This window comes from Diadema antillarum, unplaced genomic scaffold, assembly GCF_040938485.1.
Source record: "Diadema antillarum isolate AM-2024a unplaced genomic scaffold, OU_Dant_1.0 scf00000026, whole genome shotgun sequence".
In the NCBI taxonomy this organism is placed as follows: domain Eukaryota; kingdom Metazoa; phylum Echinodermata; class Echinoidea; order Diadematoida; family Diadematidae; genus Diadema; species Diadema antillarum.
In genome coordinates, this window is record NW_027270915.1 from 1061135 (window position 1) to 1088640 (window position 27506).

The following is a 27506-nucleotide window of genomic DNA, read 5'->3' on the forward strand; positions in this document are numbered from 1 at the left end:
ATTCCAGCTATTTTCAGCTATGTGTGTATTACATTCCATTCAATCGCATTCTTTGCTGCTGACATTGCTTATCTACAGATGCCTCCCTAAAGGTGTATCCAGAATTTATGACTATCCATAATTTATATGCACACTTAATGAGGGTGTTGACGGCGGAAGAATCTTTACCTCGATATGTTGGATGTTTTTCTATATCGATGAACGACTATCTTTTTCCCGAGTGTCAATCGGAGCATGAAAATTGTTCAACATGAGAAAGGTGCTTCGAATGCACACAAGCAAACACAGACGCAAAACCTAAAGAAATGATAATTGTGCTGATTTCAAACAACCCATGATAGGCTGTAGATAAAAGGAAATTACAAATGGAAGGACATGAAGATGTAAATGTTGCTGTAGACCGATGGATATCCACATAATAGACTGGGAAGGATGGTGAAAACATATATAATTGCCGCAATCGGGCCATTGCTACCGGTTGCGTTTGAAGTCTGTTTTGGGAGACGAGGATAACTTCAATACATTATATTTTGTCTGTTCAGTTCGTTGTTATACAGTGTAGATTATGGCGTGATCAACACAACACAACAAAAGACTCGTATGACGAGTGGGCACATTGCCTTAGGCCTTAAATATTTTGTTTATCTATTCACAGCGTATTGAGCTTACTTTTATCAATGCACGCTGAAGAATAAATTTGGTTGATTTCAGACGAAATTAAGATGTTTTTGGCTTGTCTGACCCAAGGATTCAATATTGAGGCAACTGCGAGCACTTGTTCGTGCGTGATCTGGCTTCTGTCGTTCGTTGTTCGTCATCTCCCCTTCTTTTCTTCATTACACCAAATACTAACTTTTCAAGTTCATATTATTCATAGAAGATTTTGATGAAAATCAATGTATTATACACCATATTAAAGGTGATTTAATTGGCTATCAAGCTAGTAGGTTAACACAAAAGGAAACTTTACGCACGAGTGAACACATTCATTTTTGCCCTCCAAGGCACGAAGGTAAAAATTGCAAAATTTGACATGTTGTCTGTCATTTGGCAATACCCTTCAAGATAACAATGACAACAAGAGACCAGTTTAACACAATGAGAGACATGGATGAAATAGCAAAAGCAAGTTTTCCTTCTCTTTATCTCTTTATAACCTCAAACAAAAACAAAGTGGGAAACTAAAGGGGGAAATAAGAATTTTATGTCAGCTTAAACTTCAAACGACATAGGGAGCAATGGCATAAAGATGACTGCATACAGAATTTCTTTATTACACTCTTTTTGATTAGTAATTTAAGGATTCATGAGATAGATTTAAGAACCAAATATTATTTACAATTTTCCTAATTTGAAAACAAATTGAAATTTCTACCAATTTTTTAAAATATTGCTTCTTCTCTTATTTCATTTGAATTGGAATTTGACCAAAGATTCTTCATTTTCCCTTATTGTTGGCCTTTATTGATATTCTAGGCCTCAAAGATATAGAGATCAAAGTTGTTTTTTTTTTTTCAACTTAATTCATGTACCTAATTGTGTCGGTTTTGTCTTATGTTCTTATTGTTATGGAAGAGCACTTACGCATGAATGACAACTTGTTCATTTTAACAATTTCTACTTTTGTGCCTTGGAGGAAAAAACAAAAACAAAAGTGTTCTCTCATGCGTAAAGTTTCCCTTTTTATCAACCTACAAGGTTGATAGCCAATTAAATTGCCTTCCATATGGTATATAATAATACGTTAATTTTTAGCCAGATACTTAATGAGAAATATAAATTTGGAAAAGTGTTTACTTTCTTTCTTTTTGAAGCTGAGTGCAGGGGTAGACCTCTGCTAGTGCTACATTTTTGGAAAAAAAAAGTTTTAGATTGACATTTTCATATAAAAAAAGAGAGAAAGAACTGCATGACCAATGCTTTAAAGGAATCATTCAGAGTTGTCGAGATGAATATAAAAGAGTTTGTTCGCAAAAACCGATAAGTCCATTTTTGAAGATTTTGAAGTACGGTTTCTGTCATAAAGTACAAATAAGACGTTTTAAATGATATATTGATCACTACATATAAAGGTACATTTTTGAAGTTATGGTCAAAAGAAGCAAAAAAATGTTATTATTCTCTTTATTTTTCTTGACCTTTAATCGCAAATATCTCCATTTGGCAAATATGGACTTATCGGTTTTTGCGAACAAACTCTTCATATATAGATGCATAAATGTATTAATTGATCTATCTAGTAAATATTGTGTATGTGCGCGCACGCGCGTATTCAACATATTCTCGTAGAGTCATACCTGATCCGTCCTCACAGTCTGAATATTTACTGATGATGATTGTTATGTTTCTCTGTGTTCAGGATATTTTTTTTTTAAAGAAAATATACCTTTACAAGAATTGAATGGCTTTTGCCCTGTCTATTTTTCCCTCTGCAGGTCTGACGTTCAGTTCTCCTCTACGTAAAGATCGACATTAGAAGAACAGCAAAGCGTGACGACATTTTTTAATCTATTCATTATTCCTGTTCGACTTTTGTTTTGTGTGGGCGACGACAAATCATTGCCGGAGTTGTACGCTTGAGCGATCAGCGCCCAGCCAGTGGCACTCCGTACCTGTATAGAAGGCAATTCATTTCATTTCAATATCAAAGAGCGTCACAGTGGGTGTACCGTCATAGAGGCAGGTCATCGAAAGAAAAGGCTAACACCCCGTATGATCTTTGTGTTTTCGCTCTCTGACACGCGACAAAATACGGATATCCAGTTTAGGCGAGCAAGGTTAAATGCTCAACACATTAGAGAAGGTCGGTTATTATCATGCCTTGTATGATTCGTTATCATTGTATATGCCCATGCGGAATCTGGGTCGGGTAATATGTTAACGAAATAGCGAAGAGCTGTTTGTTAAGTGAGACGCTACTGAGACCCTTTCGGTGACGGGGGAAAAGGCGCATTTGCTACCACGACGCCACCGGGAGCAGACGGGCGGATCGTGCTACCCGCGATAGTATGGTGCAACAATGACCACATGGCCCCGCCGATTTGCTGTGGGTGATTGAACGACCCTTTAATAGCGGAAGTTGAGATTCTTGAGATTCGCTCTGTCTTCACAGTGGTGACTCCAATGACATTTCCGCATGTCCTTAAAAAACCCGAAGATATAAGATAGTGGTAGAAGACATACTTGGACTTTCATCAGCTAAATCGGACAAAGGAAGAGGAGGAACTGCCATGGCTGCCAGTACGTCCATCATAATATTCCTCAGCTGTATCATTACAGGTAATAAAAAACGATATTTTATACATTTTTTTCTGTTTGAGTGATACTTGAAATGTCCCAGTAAATACCGAGAACAGAATCAGATACATATTGTACCACGATTTTGCCTTAACTCTTTAAGGTCTTGGAATTATATCACTTGACACAAATACGTGCTTTTTTGTGTGTCATGTCTTACATTTTTAGGAGTGGTAGTATGGATATGCATATGGACAAGTACTGGGGGCATACAAATGAACCACCAACTCAGTAAAACATCCGTGATATTGACTTAATCTGAATTTCACACTTTAACACACATTAGCTGCTTAGCCTGTGAAGCTCGGTTATTTGTTGAAACGTTATTAAGATGAATGAAAATGCTTCTGACTGACAGGCAATCAAATTAATCCCAACAAAACAAAACAATATGATTAAGTTCAAGAGATATACATATTTTTTTTTTCTTTCAAATATTCCGGTTTAGAACATTTAGAGACAAATTTAATGATCAATTGTATATCTGGTCCTCTGTTCTTTTTTTCAAGTTTGATATTTCAAATCTGTTAGCATTATAATCAATCAATATCTAAATCAATATTTAGATCAATACTTCTGAATGTTTTGATTTTCAACCAACTAACCGGACAACCAGCATGTTGAGATAATTGCATGTGAATCCGTCTGGTGTGCGTCATTTTTTTCTCTCTCGTTATACTCATTACCCTCCAGTATAATAACTGGACATTACCTCCAATAGTTCATTACCCTCCGGTAATTCTTGGTTTGATATGAAAAACATTATGGACTCCAGTTTGGTGTAAATTGTCAGCGACAAAAATGTCAAGGTGAAAAATGTAAGAGGAGATAATTTAAAGTGTAAGTAATGGTGTCACAGGTGAAAATGTAAGAGGGTAAAAAGAGTTTAGTGTAGATTGTCAGCGACAAAAACTCAAGGTGAAATATGTAAGTTTTCATAATGATGTCACTGGTGAAAATGTAAGAGGGTAAAAGGAGTTTAGTGTAAATTGTCAGCGACAAAAATGTCAAGGCGAAAAATATAAGGGGTAATAATTTCAAGTTTAAATAATGTCACAGGTGAACATGTAAGAGGGTAAAATAGCTATAGTGTAAATTGTCAGCGACCAAAATATCAAGGTGAAAAATGTAAGGGGTTATTTCAAGTATAAATAAAGTTGGCACAGGTGAAAATGCAAGAGGGTAAAAATATTACTGGGTAAAGACGTAAGGGGTGATATGGAAGTTATATAATTATAAAAATAATAGTAGGCCTATGTATGTCAGGAGAAAAAAAAAACAGCTGCCAAAATGTCATGGAAAATGTATTTTCATTTTGAGGAAGTTCAAAAGTGTTAAATCTGCGGATTTCATACCCTTTGGAACAAATTTGATAAAAATCATTCATTCATTTTGTTTTCATGAATATGTTTATTTTAGATAAACATAGTCATGGGAACAAAATAAATAAATGATTGAAATGATAACTGGAAATGGTAAAAACAAATATCGTACATAGCATTAAAGCGACGCTGCATATAATCTATGTGCCAGGGCGCTTTGACATCAAAATCAATGCTATAAAGATTGAACAGTTATCATCTAAAGTACATGTGAAGAAGTGACCTTAGGTGGCACCGACACCAGTACTGACCGTAGAATCAATGTTACAACCAAGGGGTGCCAGTTGTGCTCCGTAGGCATTATGTGGACATTACCATATTTTCCGTTAACAATATTGATTAGTTACTGTTATCATTGTCATTGTCAACGACCTATTATTTCTTTTTGGTTTTTAATTCGATAGCCAGTAACTTACACATGTGCACTGTGATTTGAGCTAATTTTTAACGTAATTTCAGAAGTCCAAAAGGGAAAATTTCATCTAGCCGCTGAGAGCAGGATTTTTTGAAACAGTCTCGATGAGTTGACGGCCATTTTTTTCTTCAATTGCAAGCTTGCTTCATTTTTTTTTTCGACGACAGCACTTTGTGGCTGATGAAGAGTTAAGGAAGTACTTAGCTGAAAATTTTTCTTTTATATCGCTTTGTGTTGTGAGATGCGACTTGGTCTTACTTTTACTAAACTTTCCATGTTTGTTTTATTTGTTCATTCTTTCAATCAGAAATCGTACAGAGCAGAACTGAAGAAATTAAACAAAACCGAACAAAAGTTAGATATATACAAATTCAACTGAAACATACTGCTTGGATTCTCCTAGAATCACTCAATATCTTTGTTGCGATTGTGAAGTACAATGTTTTCATGAAGAGGCATCTTAATACAAGCACAAGATGCTTCCCTGGCTCGCTCGCTCTCATTGTAAACGTCAATGTAATGTGCTTTTGTGTTTTATTTTTCCGAATAACTAGCCTCAATTGATCTCAATCAAAAAAAAAAAAAGAGAAAGAAGAAATGATTGAAAATTTATAGACTATTATACTCATTGCATTTCTAAATAAAACATTTATCGGATATAGATATGTTGTTATCATTAATTAATTTACAAAATCATCAGGTACAATACATCACAAATATAATGTATTTACTTGTAAGTTATAAATAATGTTAGGAAATAAAAAGGAAGTATTAATTTCGATTTCATGTATCTATCCAGATTACAGAAATATAGGAAGAAACAATTATCAAAGCGTTGGAAAAAAATCCTGATTATATACAGTACCGGTACATTATGGGATCCACACATATCTGTAAATTTTAGCATTATAAGGAGTGGGGACGTAATAATCCATATTGCGATTTAAATGTAGCAGAGGTGGTTACAGGGAGGTGGTGCTGCTTAATGCGAAAATGCACGTACGTGTGTGTGTGTGTGTGTGTGTGTGTGTGCGTTGTTGATTACTCGTGTACATTAAATGTAGAGTTTGTCGGCGGAATTCGCTTGCCTTTGTTGTCGAGAGCAAAATGGACATTTTCTAATGAAATATTCAGAAGAGCATTAACACATTTCCCACTCCCGAAATGAAGAATAATGCTTTAACGCAATAGGAGAGAGAGAGAGAGAGAGAGAGAGAGAGAGAGAAGGAGAAAGAGCTAGAGAGAGAGGGAGAGAGAGAGAGAGAGGCAGAGTGAGAGACTTCCGAAAAAAAGAAAAACTCGCGAAATGTCAGATCGTCGGTCATGTAGAGGCTATACGACGTAACGGAAGAGATGTAATTTGTCGTAAGGATAACATTTGATATGATATAGAACCTTTTTCACTGTGGTGATATGCAAAGTGTTTTGTTGCATTTCAAAATCATAATGTACCGTACGTCTGCCTAAACACATACCGATTTGCTCCTCATTTGAAGATAGTTCGAAATCATTTGAATTTTTGGTGTGCATGTCACGAGTTAGACATCCACGAGTTATACAGCCCACGAGTCATGTACTGCCCACGAGTAATACAACCCACGATCTACTGTAAAACGAGGAATGTTCGCGTGCATTTTAATTCCGCGAATTTCGCGAGCGCCAAGATTCGCGAAATTAAAATGCAAGCGAAAATTCTTGTCTGCACTATATGCATTGAATGCCAGTGGCAAATTTCATGCCGCAAAAAAAGCCGTCGGCTCCAATTCGCGAAAATTCATGCCGCGAATATATCATGTTTTACAGTACATAAATCTTACTCGTTATAGCCCAGGAAGTTGAGACTAAAGGCTTGCGAGATCGACACCAAGTAGCCTACCACTATGGGCCCACGAGCTATACGTTGCACGAGCAAGAACTAGGGTTTATTTGCTTAGTGTAGGCCTAGAGGACCTGGGCCCTGATTTATGAGGAGTTATAATTGATCATATAGTTGATTTCTACGGTGAGTCTACGGCAGCCTGTTTGGTGAGGAAATTTATAATATAATCGATTATATCTTTTGAGAAAACGGGGCCCTGTTTTACTGAGTGCCTAACTCGTGGGACTGTTTTATACTTGGTTATTAACTCATGGGCTGCATGACTCATGGGACGACCGCATATTTTTTTTTCCCAGTTGTAAATATACAAGGACAGAAAGATAACGAAAACATAGAAGCACCACACTCGCACACTCACACCGACACACACACCATCGCACTTATATCTATACATAAATACCTCTCTGATATTACATATACACTGTTTGATAGTGAAAACCTTGAGCAAAGAAAATTTCTTCGCTCAAAGTTTTCACTATTCATTTATTTTCTGGTCACTTTTCCCTTTCTTTGTTTATATATATATATATATATATATATATATATATATATGAAGAGTTTGTTTGCAAAAACCGATAAGTCCATATTTGCCAAATGGAGATATTTGCGATTAAAGTTCAAGAAAAATAAAGAGAATAATAAGATTTTTTTTGCCTCTTTTGACCATAACTTCAAAAATGTACCTTTATATGTAGTGACCAATATATCATTTAAAAGTTATTATTTTGTATTTTATGACAGAGACCATACTTGAAAATCTTCAAAAATGGACTTATCGGTTTTTGCGAACAAACTCTTCATATGTATGTATATATATATATATATATATATATATATATATATATGTGTGTGTGTGTGTGTGTGTGTGTGTGTGTGTATGTGTGTGTTTGTATATGGGTGATGAGTACAACTGTTGTGTATGTATACAAGGAAAGAGATAGAGAGGGAGAGGGAGAGAGATAGAGAGTGGAAGAGATTCATCATTATTGCGATATAAATTGTGGCTGCAGGTCAGTCGAATTTTCATTCTTTTGTATTCATGAGGCACACTGGAAATGTAGAGTGATTCTATTTCCAAATGACCATGGAGCTCTGCAAATGAGAATTTGTAGTGTCTTGATAATCTATTTCTTATAACCTTGTCTAAAGTGATGTGATGCGCCAATTGATTCAGAACTTTTAAGGTAATATCATTCCAATTGCTGCTTAAAGAGTAGCAGTTAAGCCATAGAAAACAACCCCACAATTTGTGTTTTGATTTGTTGTTGTTGTTTTTTTGCGACATCCTGTAATGGCATGGCCCCCATAGTGTGTGAATTTAGAAAGAGCCCTATTCATTAAATGCATGAGTGATATATTGATAGAAAAATTGTAATGGTTGTGTTATTTTTTTTCAGGCACGTATATTTTGATATATATGATATGTTCACACTTATTATTGGGGGGGGGGGGGGGGTTCCATATGTTATAAAGTCAGTAAGTTGGTTTTTTTTGTTCATCCTGGTTGCAAACGGTTACTTTTAGTTTCATTCCTCGTTTTCTCATTTTCATTTGTTGTGATTGTTATCTTGCATGAATGCAAGGGCCCCCTGAAAAACAGTATACTTGATTACTGACGGGGCCAAACTGTATGAATAAAACGAAATGATAATAATAATATTCAAAATAAAGATAAAATGATGATAATAATAATAATAATAATAATAATAATTTTTTTATAATGATAATGATAATAATAATAGTAATAATAATGCTGAAAATGATGCTGTTTGTCCTTAACATTGCATATTTTTTCATTGTCCATTTAGCTATTTCGAACTGATTTATAATGTAAAAGTATCGTACCAGTAGACGCTATGCCCCCTGTGAAGTGTAAAGTACCATCGATCAAAATATATTTTTGAAAAGATTGTTTGTTGTTGTGGTGTTTTTTTTTTTTTTTTTTACTACAAGTGCCATTTTGAGGAGATGACATCACTTGACACTACTTGATATTTTCTTATGTAACCCGAGAATCATGTTGGTATAGTCAGACTCTCGCCTAGATAATCATATACTTTGCAAATAAGAGACAAAATGAAAAGAGATTCATGTGTTTAAAATTAAGCATAGTAATGATCTTTCCTTTTCCCGCGCTTTTGAAATGGGCACGACGTGTGACATGCGCAATAGATGGAACGATGGAATTCCCGTCATTGTATTTTAAACAATTCACTTCCTAACCATTCCTGTCGTAATTACGCAACCATGGCAATTATTTCGTTTATCCTCCTTCTCAACTTCTACTATCCTTTCGCATCCGGTTTCATTTTCTCCCCGGGTTTTGTGCTGTTTAGGAATTCTGTCAAGCTGACACCAAAGTATTTTTAGGTTTTCTGGGGCGTATGTAAGGGGAGGCGCCAAATAGATTTGAAATGTAACTGCTGACTTATTACGGCTCAGATACTATTCTACAAAAATGGTAGAGTCCACTGAAATTGAAGCTAGATGTGAACTTAGAGGTGATCGAAACACGACCAGAAATGATATAGGGGAAAAATAAGGATCATTTTATAGTCAAGTAATTACACTCTTGCCATCATCTATTAATAAAAACTCACTGAACTTTCACTAAACTTATAAATTCATATTTACTTCGATCTCGAATTGGGCAAAGAAATGTGTATGCTTCTCCTCTTGATATATTGTGATTCAGAAGAGTGTAAACTAATTTTTAAATGAGAAAAAGGAAAGGCTGCAGAATACAGAGGGGGAAAGGGGGTTGAGCAGGAGATATTATGTAAAAAAAAAAGAGACATTACAGAAAATCAAGCGCGAGTTAAAGAATGAATGACAGGGCGGATATCTCTAGAAATGCAAAATGATTTCAGCGATTTCCTAATTCGATTCCAAGTTTAAAAAAACTTTCAGAGTTTTGACCAGTTGCATGTTTAGATAAGTTTTAGTTGTCAGAACTGTTCCCTTAATTCTACTATGGGGTGATGGTCAGGAATTGTTGCTGAGCACAATGAGAAAGCTGCTGTGCAAGAGACGGCATTTGTCAGTGCACTTTTTGAACCACTATTTTGGGAATTTTCTCATATTATGCACAAGTTAAAGGGATCGAACAGTTTTGGTTGAGACCTAATTTCAGGTTTCTAACATTTTTGGGTGAGATAACGAGAAACCTCTTATGAAATATGAAAGAGCATGTACATGTAATTCTTTGAGGAATTCAACATTTATTTGATAAAATTTGGTTTTGAAATGGCTGAGATATCCAAAAAAGAGCAATTCTAATAAAGTGTGGGACCCACACTTTATTACGATCGTTTTGTTTTACTTTGTTTTTGGAAGTTTCAGTCATTCCAAACCCGATGTTCATCAAATAAACTTTGAATTCCTCTTAAAATGGTATGCTCTGTACTATATCATAAGTGTTTTCTTGGTATCTCGCAAAAAGTTAAAAGCCCCATTCTCATCTCCACCAATACTGTACTACCCCTTTAAGGGCTGCGTTGATGGAATTAAATTTGCTGCAAAACGGGGTTAATGACAACTGCTTGGAAGCTTAGATGAACACTTTTTATGTGTCATTACAGATTAAAAGGAGAACCCTTTGTACATTTTTTTTTTGCGATGCAGGTCAGGACAATGAATTCATCATAATCATACCATTTCAATTCTGTTTGTATACATAGTTTACTTGCTTAAAATACTTCGCAAAGATGGAAATGAAATAATAATACTTTAAAAGCCTGGTTAGGGGTGAGATATTAAGAATCAAAGCACCAGTTCTGATAATGAACCCAGATTTTACTTGGACAACAATCGCCGATTGTTGAATTAATGAACAGCGAGTAAAGCAGACGGCAATAAAAACGATATATCCCCATGCATGATGTCACCACCTATAGTTAATGTTGTCCAATTTCCACGAGGAGCAAAACGAACCAAACCACTACATCACAGGATCGAATAGAAGTTTTCAAGAAAAAAAAAAATCCCCTCCTTTTAGCCTCCTTCAAAGTGTTTTTTTTTTTCCCTAGAAGTACGCACGGTAAATCCTTACAATAATACAATCATGGAATGCTCTGTCTTCCCTCGCTCTTCTGCCTCAGTAATTGCGAACTGAAGAACTTCCCGATTACAAACCAAGGTGAAAAGAAGAAAAATAGGAAAATGAGTAGAAGAAGAAGAAGAAAAGAATGCCCAGATCTTTAACTGCAGGACCGTTTCCTACAACCAACAAGAAAAGGAAAAAGAAGAAAGATAGGAACAAGAAGAAGAAGAAGAAGAATGAAAGAATGCCCAGATTGGTAACTGCAAGACAATTTTCCACTTTCACCGGTTCGTCCATTGTAAAACACGGAGTGATCCCGGATCTTCCATCTATTCTGTTTAGTACCATCGAGCGATTAGCTTTTAATACGTTCCGAGAAGCAGGTAGTCCACTGCCCACCCTGTTGCAAAGACGGATTCTTATTGTAAAAGCTTTGGCGTAGGGGCAACAGGTTATGAAAAGTAGAGTGCATTCCGCATGTCTTGTGTCATTCTTTAAATGAAAGTAAAACATTCTTTTTTTCGGGACTTTCCGGCTAAAAACACGTCACCTTAGGCTTTAAAGGGATGGTACAGTATTGGTGGAGCTGAGGAGTTGGCTTTTTACTTTTTGCGAGATACCAAGAAACCACTTATGAAATGTTACAGAGCACGCCATTCTAAGAGTAATTCAAAGTTTATTTGATGGAAATCGGTTTTGGAATGGCTGAGAAATCCAAAAACAAAGTAAAACATAGCTATATCGTAATAAAATGTGGGTCCCACATTTTATTAGTATTGCTCTGTTTTGGATATCTCGGCCATTTCATAACCAATTTTCATCAAATAAACTTTGAATTCCTCTTGGAATTACGTGCTCTTTCATGTTTCATAAGAGGTTTCTCAGTATCTCACCCCAAAATGTTAAAAGCCTGAAGTTAGGTCTCAACCAAAACTATACGAGCCCATTAAGATCATATATATTCGAGGTGAAAGATAAAGAGAGAATAATGATATCACAGTCTGTCACACTAAGAAAGTTCGTCATTGCTGCATTATGAAGCATTAAATAAAGATGATAATTTGACAAATTATATTCAAGATGGTGAAATTTCTCTTAATTTGTTTCTGGTATAAGGACAGATACAATATTATCCAATATATTGCTATATTGCATTTCCTATGTACATATACCGTATGTCCCCCCCCCCCCCCAATTAAAAAAAAATACAACGGGCCCTCCGCAATGATATTTTTGAAAATATTGCATCAATCTAGATACAAATTCAGGGTATGAAACTATAACTCATTGCCCACATCTTACAGAAAACTCAATTCGATTTGCAGCAGTGGTCAAAGAGAAATATGGAATTTTGTAGAGCATGTCGGGAATCTCTTCCCTCGAAGTTCTATCATTCACACACAAGATCATCGAAGTGCTAAACTTGGAAGAATCAGACTCATGACATGCTTTACAACAATCCACATTTCTCTGTGACCGCTTAACCAAATAGAATGGGAATTGTTGCAAGATAGAGCTAAAATGTTATATTTTAAGACCTTGAAGTAGCATTTACACAATTTAACCATATTGGGTGTTATCAATGCGAAAATCTGATTGTATTTTTCTTTTCTTTTTTTTTTTTTGGGGGGGGGGGGAGGGACATACTGCAGTATGTCCCCCAAAAATTACGATCAGATTTTCGAAATGATAACACCCAATATTATCGACCTGTCTAAGCGCTACTTCAGGGTCTTGAAACATAACATCATAACATAACATCTTTTTTCCAAAAAAAAAACAACATTCAATTTGGTTAAGCGGTCACAGAGAAATGTAGATTGTTGTAAAGCATGTCATGAGTCTGATTCTTCCAATTTTAGCAATTCAATGCTCTTGCATGTCTTGTGTGTGAATAATAGACAGAACTCCTCTACAAAATTCCTAATTTCTCTTTGACTACTGAAGCAAATCGAATGGGGTTTTCTGTGAGATGTGGGCAATGAGTTTTAGTTTCATACCCTTAATTTGTATTTAGATTGATTCACTATTTTTAAAGATATCATTGCGGAGGATCCCGTTGTAATTTTTTTTTGGGACATACTGCAGAATGCCATCACTACCCTGGCTTGTGCATGCGAACACGCCTCTCGTATATGTTCCGTGATTGTATAGTAAAACTTCAGACCCCGGAAACACACGAACATGTAAGGGCTTATGAAATTATTTGAACTATTCAGTCCTTTAAATTCTTTAAAAAAAGATGTACGTAAAGGCACACTGTCTTGTTTTGTAAAGAAAAACTTCAGACCCAGGAAACACACGAACATGTGAGGGCTTATGAAATTATTTGAACTATTCAGTCCTTTAAATTCTTTGAAAAAAGATGTACGTAAAGGCACACTGTCTTGTTCCGTCTTTGTGTAGTTTCATTTTCTCTTGCCGTGATTTCTTCAGCCGTGCGTAAATAGCTGTTCTTTTAGTTCGAGATTTTGTTTTAACGTGCTATTTTCGTAGAGAGGTTTTCACACGAAGTATTACTAAAAAATAGCCTATTATGCTGTTAACGAGATAAAAATAAAGGAATTAACAGATCAGTGAACATTTTGGACGAACTTTGCGCGGGTAGCAGAAATGGCGGGATTGGTAACGATTCGTTTGATTTATGTAGAGTGGCTGGACAAGGTGTAAAAATTGAAAAAAAAAACACACAAAAAACAAACAATAACAAAACAAAAATGGGGAGGGGCGAGAGTCAAATCAAACTCTACCTAGCGTCATCGATCGAACTTCTTAGCCGATTTCAATTTTCTGTAATAAAAAGATGATGAAGATGATGATGACTCGGCCACCCCATTGCGGCCCCTATACATTATAACTATCACTATACACCATAACAGGCCCATTACGATACATTGTTATTATCAGACGTGATCTGTCTCGTACTTTAAACGTTGGTCAGCAATATTCTCGTCCGCATTCGTCTCTTTTCACATAATTTCCAAATTTGCCAAGCAGAAAAATCGTAACGTCCTATTTCAGATAGGTACATAGCTCAGGTGCAGTCAGGCAAGCAACAAACGGTACATGTACGCGACCATTCAATAACAGGGTTGATAATGACACTGGCATTACATGGTATATGTATATTACACACATATTTCTCTTTTTAATACTTCAGACTGAGTGCGATTTCACAGTATCTATTGTCCCTCTGTATCGGGATTGCAGTGAGCCGTGACCTAATAAGCACTTTTAACAATGTTTTATGCAAACGCTCGACATCACACCGGCAAACACATACATACACAGATATGACAGAATGGCAGAGAGACTCACAGACAGACAGACAGACAGACAGACAGACAGACACATCTAAATGGATATAATCATGGCAGGAATCGACTTTGACTTCGTTCGAGCTCCAAGGAACGACTTTATTGTCCTATCATTTTTCCCTCTTACTTTCTGAGCTGATCTGATATATGTTGTGATTTCCCTCGATGTTTGCAAAAATAAGCTTACCTGTTATTTTTCGTACGCAATGTAACGTCAATCAAAGAATTCCTTTTTCGACCCATCTTTTGACATTTTTGAACTCATATGAATTTGTTAAAATGTATTGTCCATGTCTATTAATACGCCGACTACACAATTTTAGACTGCTTGAAAATAACGAAAGGTATTCAAAAGCGTTAAGATAAGACAAATTCCCAACATAATAAAACATGAATGTTTCTTTCATTGAATGAACATGCCATTGAAAAGTTTTGTAGTGCTGAAGTTTTGTTTAATCCTTACATGTACATTCATCTGTATGTGTACTTTATCAGCATATGACAATTTCATGCCTTGAGATATAACCCTCGTTCTGTAATACTATCAGTGAGCTGATTTCCACCAGGAACACACACACACACACACACACACACACACACAAGCATAACAAAAACCAGGTATGGTATGCAATGCCTGGATACACTTTAGAGGCTACGAAAAACATTACAACCATACCAGAAACATTCCGATCCTGTGATTACTGTGTTGTTTAGATCAATTTTATGTTTTGTAAAGGTAATCTTGTCTTATCCCTACAATATCATCTAAACGTTGACTAAATCTTAACGTTTTGCTTTGTTTAGAGGCATGTGCTAAATCTATGAATGTCGTTATATCGAGATGGATTTTGAAACTTTCTCGATTTTCTTTCAGCATTTGCACAATATGACTGCATCAACTTCCGAAACACCACATTCTTGGGCAATGTGACCACATACTGCGAAGGATCAACCTGTGGCTATCCATGCCAATCATCGTTCTCGTCGTCCTATTCATTTTTGTCTTATCCTTACTCCTCTTCCGACTCGTCGTCTGAGACCGGTAAGATTTTGCTCTCCTTAGATTCATTCTAATCGTGCATGATCCTGACTTTGTATTGAATTTATTCATCTGTTTATATGTTTTATCACATTATGGACGTTTGGAGGGCTTAAGAAGAGAGAGAGAGAGAGAGAGAGAGAGAGAGACAGACAGAGAGACAGAGAGACAGAGAGAAGAAGAAGAAGAAGAAGAAGAAGAAGAAGAAGAAACAAGACAGGGGGTTCCTATATATATTATACCAAACAGCAAAGTTGTATGGGGCGCCAAGTGTTGCATGGCCTATTTCGTTACGAAACCAGTCATTTCGTCGACGAAATGTTCCTACTTTCGTTACTAAATGAACATTTCATCGACGAAATAGGCCATGCGACACTTGGCGCCCCATAAAGGTGACTCACAGTTAAAGCCTAACAGATTTCTATTCATGTTCGGGCGCGCGCACATTAACAGTTACTTTGAAATGAACTATTGTGCAACAATGGTATACCACCTTCATGGCTAGTGCATTGCTCATGACCGTGAAATAGTCACACGTTCTGACACACGTTGGACTTCGACGACGCTGCATATCTAATCTGTATATCTGAACTCCTGCCATGTTTGGCTGATCTTGAACTTGGCGTACTCGCAGACCGTAAACCTCAGCCAAATTACGGTCAAAAGAGCCACAACTAAAACGCCACAAAACTTTGCATGCATCCCCCTGGTACGGATTAAGTTTTGCTGGTCTTTAACATTGCTTTATGCAAGCAAACCATCCAACTACCTCCCTCCTCTGTATTGGCCTCGTGAAAGTAATTAGCTCTCTTTGCATGTTACGTCTGTGAGAGAAAAGTTTTATTACGTGTACACTCAGTCGATAGAAGATAACATTTGACATAAATAAGAATTAGATTTGTTGGTAGAGGTAGTCGAAGAGACGGTCCTAAAAATTATCCATTCCTTTAAAAAATGATAGGAATTCAAGGGTATTTTTTTTTGTCGCGTTAGGGTTGTCTCACCCACAAGCGTGTCGCCATGTCTGCGTTTTGTGTAGACCTCCTCAGTCTTTTTTTTTAACCATTCCAGAGAGACACTTTTGATAAAACTTACGATTAAAAGGCTCCGGCGTTGTTGTACAGAAGATGGAAAACTCTTTTTCATATCTGACATTGTATTGTGCAATATTCACGTCCTCAGTATTGGATACATGCATACATGCAGTGCACTCTAACGCCTTTTATGGTGTCCATGTCTGTTTTGTTTTCGTATTTGCTTTTTCAGATGAAGCGCCCTCAGTCTCGGAGCAGTGTGAGATATACGGAGACGAACTAGTACCACAATGCTTCAACGAATATGGCCACATGAGCTATTGTGATGTTCCGCTCTGCAACGGTATGACATTACTACGACTTATCTTCGATTTATAGTATCCTGTCTGCGCAATGAATCATACTAAATATGACGGATGATAGGAATTTTCTTGCATAGCTGAGCCACAATAGTCTTCTAAAGGCTATAGCCGGCGCCACATTTTCAGAGAGAGAGAGAGAGAGAGAGAGAGAGAGATTGAGAGTGAGAGCGGTTGTGTGTGTGTGTGTGTGTGTGTGTGTGCGTGCGTGTGTGTTTGTGTGTATCAGTTTTCCATTTCTGGTGCCACCTCGGATTTCATCAGCCAACAAGCAAAAAAAAAAAAAAAAAAAAAAGAAGAAGAAGAAGAAAAAAAGAAAAGCCCTCAGCGCGACTTTCGGTGCTATGGCACAACTTGCAATCACCAAAAAGGTAATCACATTCCATTTTTTTTTCGGTAGTTATTTGCGGGATACAAAAAATGGAGGTGCCAAAAGTGGTCACACCCTATGAATTCCTATGTATTGTGCAAAAAAAAAAAAAAAAAAAGGGTCGGCGCTACATGTTTCTTCCAAGGTGGGGGGGGGGGGCGACTTTATGATAACGGGGACGTTTTGATTGATCCGTTTTCGGGATGGGGGGGGGGGGGGGGAGGGTTACAATTTACGTGATGATTTCAAATAAATTGTAAAAAGATTTGTCCTTTTCTGACTTTTGTTTAATTGCGAAAAAACGTTGAAAATGGCGCTTGTTCTATTTTTGCAATCAAACTTTATGTATATTGTATAATTATATTCTATTAATATAATGGACAGTGGATTAAAAGGTGCGTATGTGTGGAGAGATAGCATTTCATTGTTCAGTATTGATTCACTTGTCTGCTTACAGAACGCGCGGGATGCTATAATCCCAGGGCAAACGGCACGGACTACCGCGGCCTCGCACAGTACACACAAAATGGATTCCGATGTGTTAATTGGGACCAGGCGGTCGATGGCAGGCTGGACACATTTTGGGTCGAGGAAAGCGGTAAGGAAGCCCGGTTGTCCCTGGTGACGCGGCGTTAGCATGTAAAGTGGAGTTAATGAAGCGACCCATTAATCGTGGATCGAAATCACTAACTCCATATATATAGCAGAAGCTGTTTAAACACGCCGGAAATGTATAGCATTTCTCACACTACCTCTTATACATTGGGGATTTTTGATCGGGTAGAACACATTCACAAGTAATGATGAACAAATAATCACAATAAATGATCGATTGAGCAAGATGGAGGTATGTCTACTAGGAGCATTTGCTCTGTTTGTGTAATTATTTGCGCAGGTCTAACACATTTAGGCCTAATGCAGAAGTTTTACAAATCTCATATCATTTTTTTTTATGTGTGTTAGGAGGCTCAAAAACTTTTCCATTCTTTTCCTTTGATGGCTGTCGCTCACTCTGTACGTAATTCTGATGTATTATGAAGAAAAAGAAGTAGTTATCTTTTCCGCTTTCCAAATGAAACGCAATTTATATTTACTCTTGATAGAAGGTTTTCTTCCTTCTGCTGCCTTAATCTTTGTTAATCGATCTTCCGTGTGTTGACTTGGTTTCATCAATTGATCGTCTATATTTATCTTGTCCGCTTTTTAATCATTGATTGCTTCTTGAAGGAATTATATAGTTTTGGGTAAGTGGGGAATCAGATTTTAACCTTTTTCACGATAATGTTAAAACAATTCTAAGGGGAATTAAAAAGTTTATTTGATGGAAATTGGTTTTGAAATGAGTCAGATATCCAAAAACAAAAAGGTCGTATTAAAAGGTGAGACCACCTTTTGATAGGACCACTTTGTTTGACTTTGTTTTTAGATATTTCAGCCATTTCAAACCGATCTTTAGCAAATAAACATTGAATTACTTTTGGAACGAAACGTAGTTCCTTATTATCTCAAAAAAATCTTAAAATCTGAATTCCAATCATCTCGAAAAAAAATTTACCATCCCTTTAACTCTTCGAGCAGACCTGACGGAGAACTACTGTCGTAATCCGATGAACAGAGAGAGACCCTGGTGTTTTTATGCGGACCTGGAGGGGAACATTCAGTGGAACTTCTGCTTCATCCCAGCATGTAAGCCTTCCCTTCAGGGAAAAAAACCCAACCAACAAACAAACAAACAAACACAAAAACAACAACAACAACGCAACCCCTCTAAAAAGAAACAAATGATAAAACAACAACAACAGCGAAAACTGAAATGAACAGCAAATGAGCAAAGCCTAATCTTTTCAGAGGCACCCTGAGAATAATAGATTATAACAAATTCTTTTCTGCTTGTAAGGGATGCCTTATCCATAACAAACTGAAAACAGTGCTCTTGAAATAATAGATTATAACAAATTCTTTTCTCATTTTAAAGGATGCCTAATCCATGACAAATTGAAAGAAAGATGTGCTTTTAAAATCTAATATTTTGTATCCGAAACCTAGTATGGAAGCAAAACACACACACACACACACACACACACACACACACACACACACATACACACACACACATACACACACACAAACACGCGCACTTACGTGTCTATCTTGGAAACCGAGGACCTGTTTTACCCATAAGAATTTTACCACGTAACCGAGGACCTGTGTGTCAGCAGGAGTCTCGTCAACCGAGGACTCATTCGTACATTACCATCCAACCGAGGACTTATTATAATAATGCTTTAAATATCGAGGACCTACAAACATGTATCCCTACAAGTATGCAAAAGCATGCAAAAGCAGACCGTTTGGAATGGTCTGCGTACCGAGGACGTCCTCGGTTCTCTGTGTGTCCTCGTTTTACACCATGGGTAAGTACACACACACACACACACACACACACACGCACAAGAAAAAAAAATCCTCAGAAAAAACAAAACAAGAACTTACCAACCACGAAAACAAACAAACAGGAGCTGCATATAAAACAAACCCCGAAAAAAACAAAGACCAAACAATTCATCATAATCATTGTCTCATACAAGATTCAGAAAGTAAAGCATCACGTTTACTCATAAATACATATACCAGCCCATATCACGCACGTACAACTGTATACTGTTTGGGTTAATGATTTTAATGTCTGTTTGTCTATTCATCCGTGAGTTTTTGTTTTGTTTATTTCCTTGTTTTCACGTGTATTCTTTTTTCTTTTTTTTTGCTTATGTGTATTCGTTTTTGTATGTTTGTTTGTTTGTTTTTACGGTTATTGCGGAGTTTTGGGGACATTATGATAAATGTGATGTAACAGTTACCTGAGTTAAATGTGATGTAACAGCCACTTTTTTTATCCCTGAAGATATTGCAGTTGAATGATATGTACAAATATCAAGCTGGCATTTTTATGTATTTGTGTAAAAATCGTTTATTACCAAAGACTCTCTTAGATTTGTTCACTTTTAATAATCAAATTCATAATTATAGCACGCGATCAGCGAATGATTTTCACCTACCTCTATCCCGTACTTCTTTTTATCAACGATCTATCATTTACATTGGTCCTACCCTGTGGAATTCTCTCCCCTGTGCAATTCGTAATGCTAACTCTTTGAATACATTTAAATCTGGTTACAAAAAAATTCTCTTTTATAATTATAGCCAAACTCATTGAGGTCAAGAGTATAATCTTTTATTCTTTATGATTCAAGACATCCCGTATTTTGTTGTCATTGTGTGCTTTGTTTTGTCTTGTCTTGTCTTGTCCTGTTCCTACATTTTACTTCAATTGAACACACTATAGATAAATGTAATTGAAATTAAATGAATGATTTTAGGTCAGCTAAAAATAAGGGACATTTCCTTTCTGGCTGCTACCTTCCATAGCATATCTGTTAAACCTATTCATATATGTGTTATTGTCAATCTATTTCTGTTGTTCTTTTTTTTTCCTTTTCACTGTATGATATGTTCGTAGTCGTATCCGAATATTGATGTATGCATTGTTTTTTTAATATGTTCCATGCTTTGGTGAAATAAAGAAACTTGAAACTTGAAACTTGAAATTTCGCTGAAATATTTTCGGCACTGGTATATACAGGTGAGACTTCTGTTCTTGACGATTTCATGCGCATCCCAAACCAATACAACACCAACGTACCGGGTGGACTGGACTGGGAGTATACTCGCTTCAGGGACTACATCGAGAATATTGAAGAGGAATGCGCCCGCATTTGCGTCGAGCGGTCGAGCTTCACGTGCCGCCAGATCTACGTGTCGTTCACCGACCGGTACTGCGAGTGGCTCGAGTACGGGGAGTACTTCGAGGGGGAGCGAGTTTCCTACCGCTTCGACAGCGACGGGGACGTCCTGCTAAGGATATCCACTCGTAAGTCTTCGTGAGCGTGGTCAGCAGCACTCTTCTTTTAATCAGAAATGTAGAAACGTATAAATGCACCTGTCTCATAAAAAGGAGTAAACATTATGGTGCGGGTAAATCCTATCACAAATCGCTGCCCATTTGAAGCCTTGGCACGAAGGATTCTTTCGGCGTGTGTATATTTGACATAAGCACTGGTTTGTTGGAATAGTAATTTGGAGTTGGAAATGAAGTGTGAAAACATGGAATTCTATTACAATATATTCTACCGATCGATCTTTGCATTGGACGGAAATGTTTCGTTATATTATTGGAAAGTTGGAGACATAGATTGTTATGCTTCACTCGGTCCCTCCATTTAAGAACATTAGAATGGGTATAAGATAATGAGAAAATTTAGAAGCTTCCGGTTCCACCAGATCTAACCTTATCAGTAACTCATTTTTTTTTTCAAATGTGATTAATTTCCAAGCTTTTCTTTGCATTTACATGACTTCTTGAATATATGTGATGAAAGAGAAAAAGGGCAATTTCATTTCTTGTCGTTAACCATAAATGTCCACTTCCTGTTTCTGAAATGCAGATTGTGAAGGATTTGTCACAAGCTTGGATGACGGTGAGTTTACATCGAAGTTTCTATGATATTAATTTCTACTTCGGAAACAATATTTTTTATTTTGCTTTTCCTCTCCATTTCACAAAGATATCGAAAAATTCTATGGCTGACCACAGGGTGTTCCTAAGTTGCGGTGACATCTCTTTTTCAAAAAATAAAACGCACACACACACACACACACACACATACACACATACATACACAAAAGTTTTATAATTCTGTACCCACTAGTCCAAAACCGCTTCGAGAAAACTTACGACTGGTTACAAGTCTTATGTTATGACGCCTTTAGCTACAGCTTACATCTACTTTGTGCTGTCCCTCTCTCCCTCTCAAAATATAGAAAGTACATTTATGCATTATTTCTGTGACATCAGAGTTTTCTTTTTGATGTGTATATATATACATATATATATATATATATATATATATATATATTATATGTACATGATTAAATATCATATGTTTAGGCCATATAAGATAGAGAGTTTCTCGTAAAAAAGAGTTGACTTTGTAAAGCTTATCTTTATAAAGTTATGATATTTTGGGATTAAAGCGAGAAATAAATATAAAGTATTATATACACTGGGTATCTTTAATCACAACCGAAAAAAAAGTTTATTGTGGTGTTACGAGTGCGATATCACAGGAAAATTCTATTTCACTCTATTTGATAATGGACTTGCTTAAAAAAGATACATATTTTTTTTTTTTTATAAAGATGGTTATGAGCCCACTATAAATATGCTATAGTGGCGACGAAGTGCGCAGCACCCATCACGTACGCGGCCAAGACAATTTCATGTTATACGTTATGATATACTAAATAAACAAGCGAAATATCCTTATTGAGGTGCATGCTAACGATTCAAAGACTCGAAAATTAATTAGTGTCCCTTTCATTCTTTATAGACATGTGTCATCTCCCACTCGGGATGGAGGCGGGATGGATCGCTGATGCTGACATCATGGCATCCAGTTACCAAGACGACGACCACGCCCCACACCACGCCCGTCTCCATGGCAACTCTGCTTGGATACCACATCCAAATGACGCCAGACCGTTTATTCAGGTATATACGCAGTGAAACATGAAACATTTCGCAGACATAAAACTGGGATGACTTCTGTGTTGTCCTCTATACCGTATTTGCGTGGAATTTTGAATTAAAAGCATGATCGCGCACGTTCCAAAAAAACCTTCAACATTCCCAAAATAATCCACACCTTATATTCACAGTCCGTGTTTGAAATTTTGGATATGTTAATTCTTAGTTTCACGAATGAATTGTAACAAAAGAGAGGTTCTAAGTGAATGTTACCTTTTCTCAAAATACCATTTATCTCCTCTACCCCACCCCTTTTGGGACATCCTCGTTCCTTTCACTGATAACTCTTAGGCGACATTTCCTCAACGAATGGTCATCACCGCACTGCTGGTTCAAGGTGGAGGGCAGAACAGCGCCCTCTATACCCGAGAGCTGCACATCGCTTACAAACTTGAAGGCATCGATCTCGTCAAGCATTTCGGTCATGAAAACAACGATCCATGGGTAAGCCAAGAATCTACCGTTTAGCACTACTTAATAACCTCTATCAAGGAACTGCATGGATATCTCATTGGCCAATCGCTTTGAAGCCACCGCAGGCGCCATCTTTTCACGCACATCGCTCATACACTTGTGAAAGGAGCTCACGACATGTTGTTGGAAACTCATACGATCTTATACCCCGTTTAGACTCCCCTTGTCTAGGAGGACCTCTGGAGGTCATGCTAGATGAAAACTATCTATCTTTTATACAAACTCAGTGGGTGGTAAGAGAGACCCCCGTTTTGAGTCCCCCTGTTGTCTTGAGTGAGGTCCATATACATTTCTATGGAAACCAGTGGAAGGGCATGTTTTCCACCGCAAACAGTGCTGGTCACTGGAAGTGTGTGCTGTGTTCACGCTAGTCTGGTTTTCAGACCGTATTCTCACATTACTTTCCTTTTCAGAATATTAATGCCTTCTAACAACAAAAGAAGTAGCAGGTTTAGCTGATGGGCCTTAGCCTTTGGCAAAAGCGTGGACGATATCAGCGGAGGGCGCATTTTGTAAAAGGAGTATAGTTGGCAAAGGGTCTGAAAATCAGACTATGTTCACGCCGTGTTTGTGCCGAGACCGTTTGGAATCCCCTCTTCTGGCGTGAACACAGCACAACCTCCGGAGGTTGTGCTAGACTTGTGCTAGGCAGTCTAGCACGACATTCACCCCAGACTCACGGCAGACTCACTCCAGACTCCTGCTAGATGCTTTGTGCCGAGACCGTTTAGAGTCCCCATCGTCTGGCATGAACACGGACGGCACAACCTCGAGGGGTTGTGCTGTGTTTGGTGGGTATAGTGAAATTCTCCGACCTTATAGAAAATGCGCACACGTCCCATACTTGGAGCCTGGACAAACTGCTGTGTAGTAGGTCCATGCTTGGAGTTTGCGGGGTTACAGGACGGCTTCTATTGTTTGTACCGCGAGAATGGGCCAGTGAGATATCCAGATTCTCTCTATAAAGATCAGTGGGTTACTTGCTTATTTATGTGTGTGGCAACATATTTCGTATTTGCGGAGTAACTCTGTCCCAAATCTGAAATCGAAGTTCAACAACGTCTTTTTTTTTTTTTCATTTTGTTTCCGTCATTACGTAGCCTTTTGCAAAGGCGGCTAGCAATGGACTCGCATACGGCGGGCGGTCGACTCGCGCGCACCCAGGGATTGGATGGTCCCTACTCTTATCTTGCAGTTCGCCGGTCGCACGCAGTGTGTGTGTGTGTGTGTGTGTGTGTGTGTGTGTGTGTGTGAGTGAGTGTGTGTGTGTGTGTGTGTGTGTGTGTGTGTGTGTGTGTGTGAGTGTGTGTGTGTGTGTTTGTGTGTGTGTGTGTGTGTGCTGAGATTATAGCGAGCTGCCTTTGCAAAATGCTAGTCATGACTTTGCCTGATATTGCGCTACATGCGTTTGCGTCAAGCATGATTGTGTAACTGCGCAACTGATTCAAACTTCAACATATCATGATCGTGTATATGATTTATGAATGTCCAATATGTCTTTGTTTTTATTTTGGTTCTCTCCAAATCCAGTTACTGATGGCTAATAGTGAGCCAATGTGCGTGGGCGTGGTGAAGCTCCCCTCCCCCGTGTGGACACATCAAATGCGCGTGTACCCAACCCCAGATCGAAGGGGCATCGCCCTTCGCCTTGAATTTCTCGGGTGTCCAGATAGTGGTATGTGTGACGTCACGAAATTAAAGTTCACCCCGTTTTCAATTGGAGAACCATCTCTCTAGTTCATGTAATCAATAGACTGTATAGTTTTGGTTGAGATTGGGCTTCAAGTTTCCAACTTTTTGTGAGATAAATTAGAAGCCACTTATGAAATATGAAAGAGAAAACCATTCTAAGATGAATTCAGATTTATTAAGTGATGAGAATTAGTTTTGAAATGGCTGAGATATAAAAAAACAAAAACAAAATCAACAACAACTCAAAAGGTAGGGCCTTCTGATAAAAGGCGAGACCCGCCTTTTGTAAGGACCACTTTGTTTTACTCTGCTTTGGGATATCGCAGTCATTTCAAAACCAATTCCCATGATAACAAAACCAACAACTCTGTATTCCTCTTGGAATTTTATTGTCTTACGTATTTTCTGACGGGTTTCTTATCATCACACACAAAAAAGTTAATTTTTGAATCCCAATCTCTACCAAAACTATTCCATCCCTGTAACCCCAAAGTACCACTGTGTTCAGAATATTGTTGTCTTGATGCGATGGTAGTGAGAGAGAAAAAAAAAGAAGAAGAAAGAAAGTTAAACTACGAAATAACCAGTAGCCATTGCATCCTCTTGCGGGGAATATAACATGTTATTTCTTGGGAATAGTGCATTACTACTTTCTTTCTTTTTTCGATTTCTCCTTGCTCATTATTTTCATTAAAACAGAAAATCAAATTACAGATTAGTGGTAATAATAAGAGGAAGGTAAATTTTTTTCTCATGATTTAGATCTGCACAGTCTGGCATTGTGGGGCAATCTTCAACCGGTATTACATACTGCTTACTATATACACAATTTTATATAAAAACGTTGGGAACACCTTTTATTCCATTAGTCGCACATCTCAGGAAAGTTCCTACATAGCGCCATGATGTTGCCTGAGGAGGGGGAAATAATTCTTACTTCTTATTTGAATTCGAATTGCATAGAGGGGACCCATTGCCTATACTGGCAACTGGTTGTACCTGTATGGAATTGGATAAGTTTGGAGGGAAAGGATAAAAAATGATTCTTAAGGTACCATCATTTAATGCTTGTAATATTTCTTTCTATTACACTATGTTATATTAATTTATTGTCTATTGTTTCGCTTGCCATCATCAGATTGCGCAGAGGGAATCGGAATCAGCGGGCATCAAATCGCAAGTGACCGCATCTCAGCTTCAAGCTTCCTAAGCCTGGACCACCATCCAGCATTCGGCAGACTTGACCCCGTGACCCGCGTCGGGACAGGATGGATTCCCGATTCGACGTCAAACGATCCCGATCCGTGGTGGCAGGTGGGAATATCATTTGCACGCAACAATAGTGCATGCAATCATACAGATACACAAAGAGACAAGCAATATACAAAGCTCTGCACACAAATGCACACACACACATGCGCGCACCCCGTACACACGCACACACACACAGCCACCCACACACACAAATAGATCCACACACGCACATACTAACTCTCACATACACACTCTTCTCATAATCATTATTGTCATACGCACTTTACACCAAAACATGGATTCAAACACATACAATTTCCCATAAACAAATTGACAACCTGAAGATGCACAAGTACGAACACAACCATGATGTTGTGGGTTTTTTATCATTATCATCTTCAGATTTTCATTCATTGTTGCCGTATCTTAATGTATAAAAGAAAGCCTATTAGTAAATTTCATTTGAGTCATTTTGTTGTATATTTTTCCTATTAGAGAATTTTCAAAAAAAAATCTTGAATTTTTGTTTGATATTTGTCTGATATTATACAACTCACTGATTACAGGCACGAGAATGCACGCAATGTGTAATACAACGCACACATTCACTTTGAACTTCAGGCCAATGTGATCCACCATCACTGATTTTGTATCTTTTTCTTGTTTGTTTTCATTAAAAAATCAAGGTCACGCTTGAGTACGTTCATGACATCACTGGAATTATGACACGTGTCTGCGAAGACAGCAATGGACAGAGGGGTTGGATGGTCAGCTTCGATGTGTCTTGGTCGCCTACGCAGAGAAATTCCATCGCCCGACTTAGTAATGTACGCACACGCCCGTATCCCTCACAGAAACCAACCTTACCATGCAAACAGTCACCCCTCGTTGTGGTTGAGACGTTCAAGTCGACATAAATTTCGTTCAGACGATGATCATTAACCTGGGAAATAAGTTAACTTCGAGGGAAAACAAAATTCGCTGATAAGTATGGGGCGCCAAGTGTCACATGGACTGTTTCTCAGAGAAATTACAATCTTGTGACGAAATTGCTATGTCGTTGAAAGAAACTTTTATTTCTTTGACAAAAATTGTCATTTCGTGACGAATAAAAAAAAAAACACAATGATCGTTGTCACTTGTCAACGAGAAAAAAAAAACGAACAACCAAACAATTTTGTCACGAAATTTTCATTTTGTGACGAACTGACCAATTTTGTGAAGAACGAGACCATGGTACACTTGGTGTTCCGTACTTTTAATACCGAGAAGCCTACCCTCGAAGTTAGCTTATCCTCCATGATAAGG

The 27506-nt window shown here is 37.5% G+C and overlaps 1 protein-coding gene across 1 annotated transcript in view; it reads left to right on the forward strand.

Annotated features, from left to right (window-relative positions):
• Window positions 1–27506, forward strand: part of LOC139734520 (uncharacterized) — a 107050-nt gene that overhangs the window by 43431 nt on the left and 36113 nt on the right. Inside the window, exons 3-11 of the mRNA XM_071645296.1 lie at window positions 16638–16748; window positions 17592–17732; window positions 18713–18820; window positions 20775–21062; window positions 21637–21669; window positions 22582–22742; window positions 23070–23222; window positions 24783–24933; window positions 26083–26258. Coding sequence (XP_071501397.1) covers window positions 16638–16748; window positions 17592–17732; window positions 18713–18820; window positions 20775–21062; window positions 21637–21669; window positions 22582–22742; window positions 23070–23222; window positions 24783–24933; window positions 26083–26258 — 1322 coding nt within the window. The remainder of the gene's footprint in view (window positions 1–16637; window positions 16749–17591; window positions 17733–18712; window positions 18821–20774; window positions 21063–21636; window positions 21670–22581; window positions 22743–23069; window positions 23223–24782; window positions 24934–26082; window positions 26259–27506) is intronic.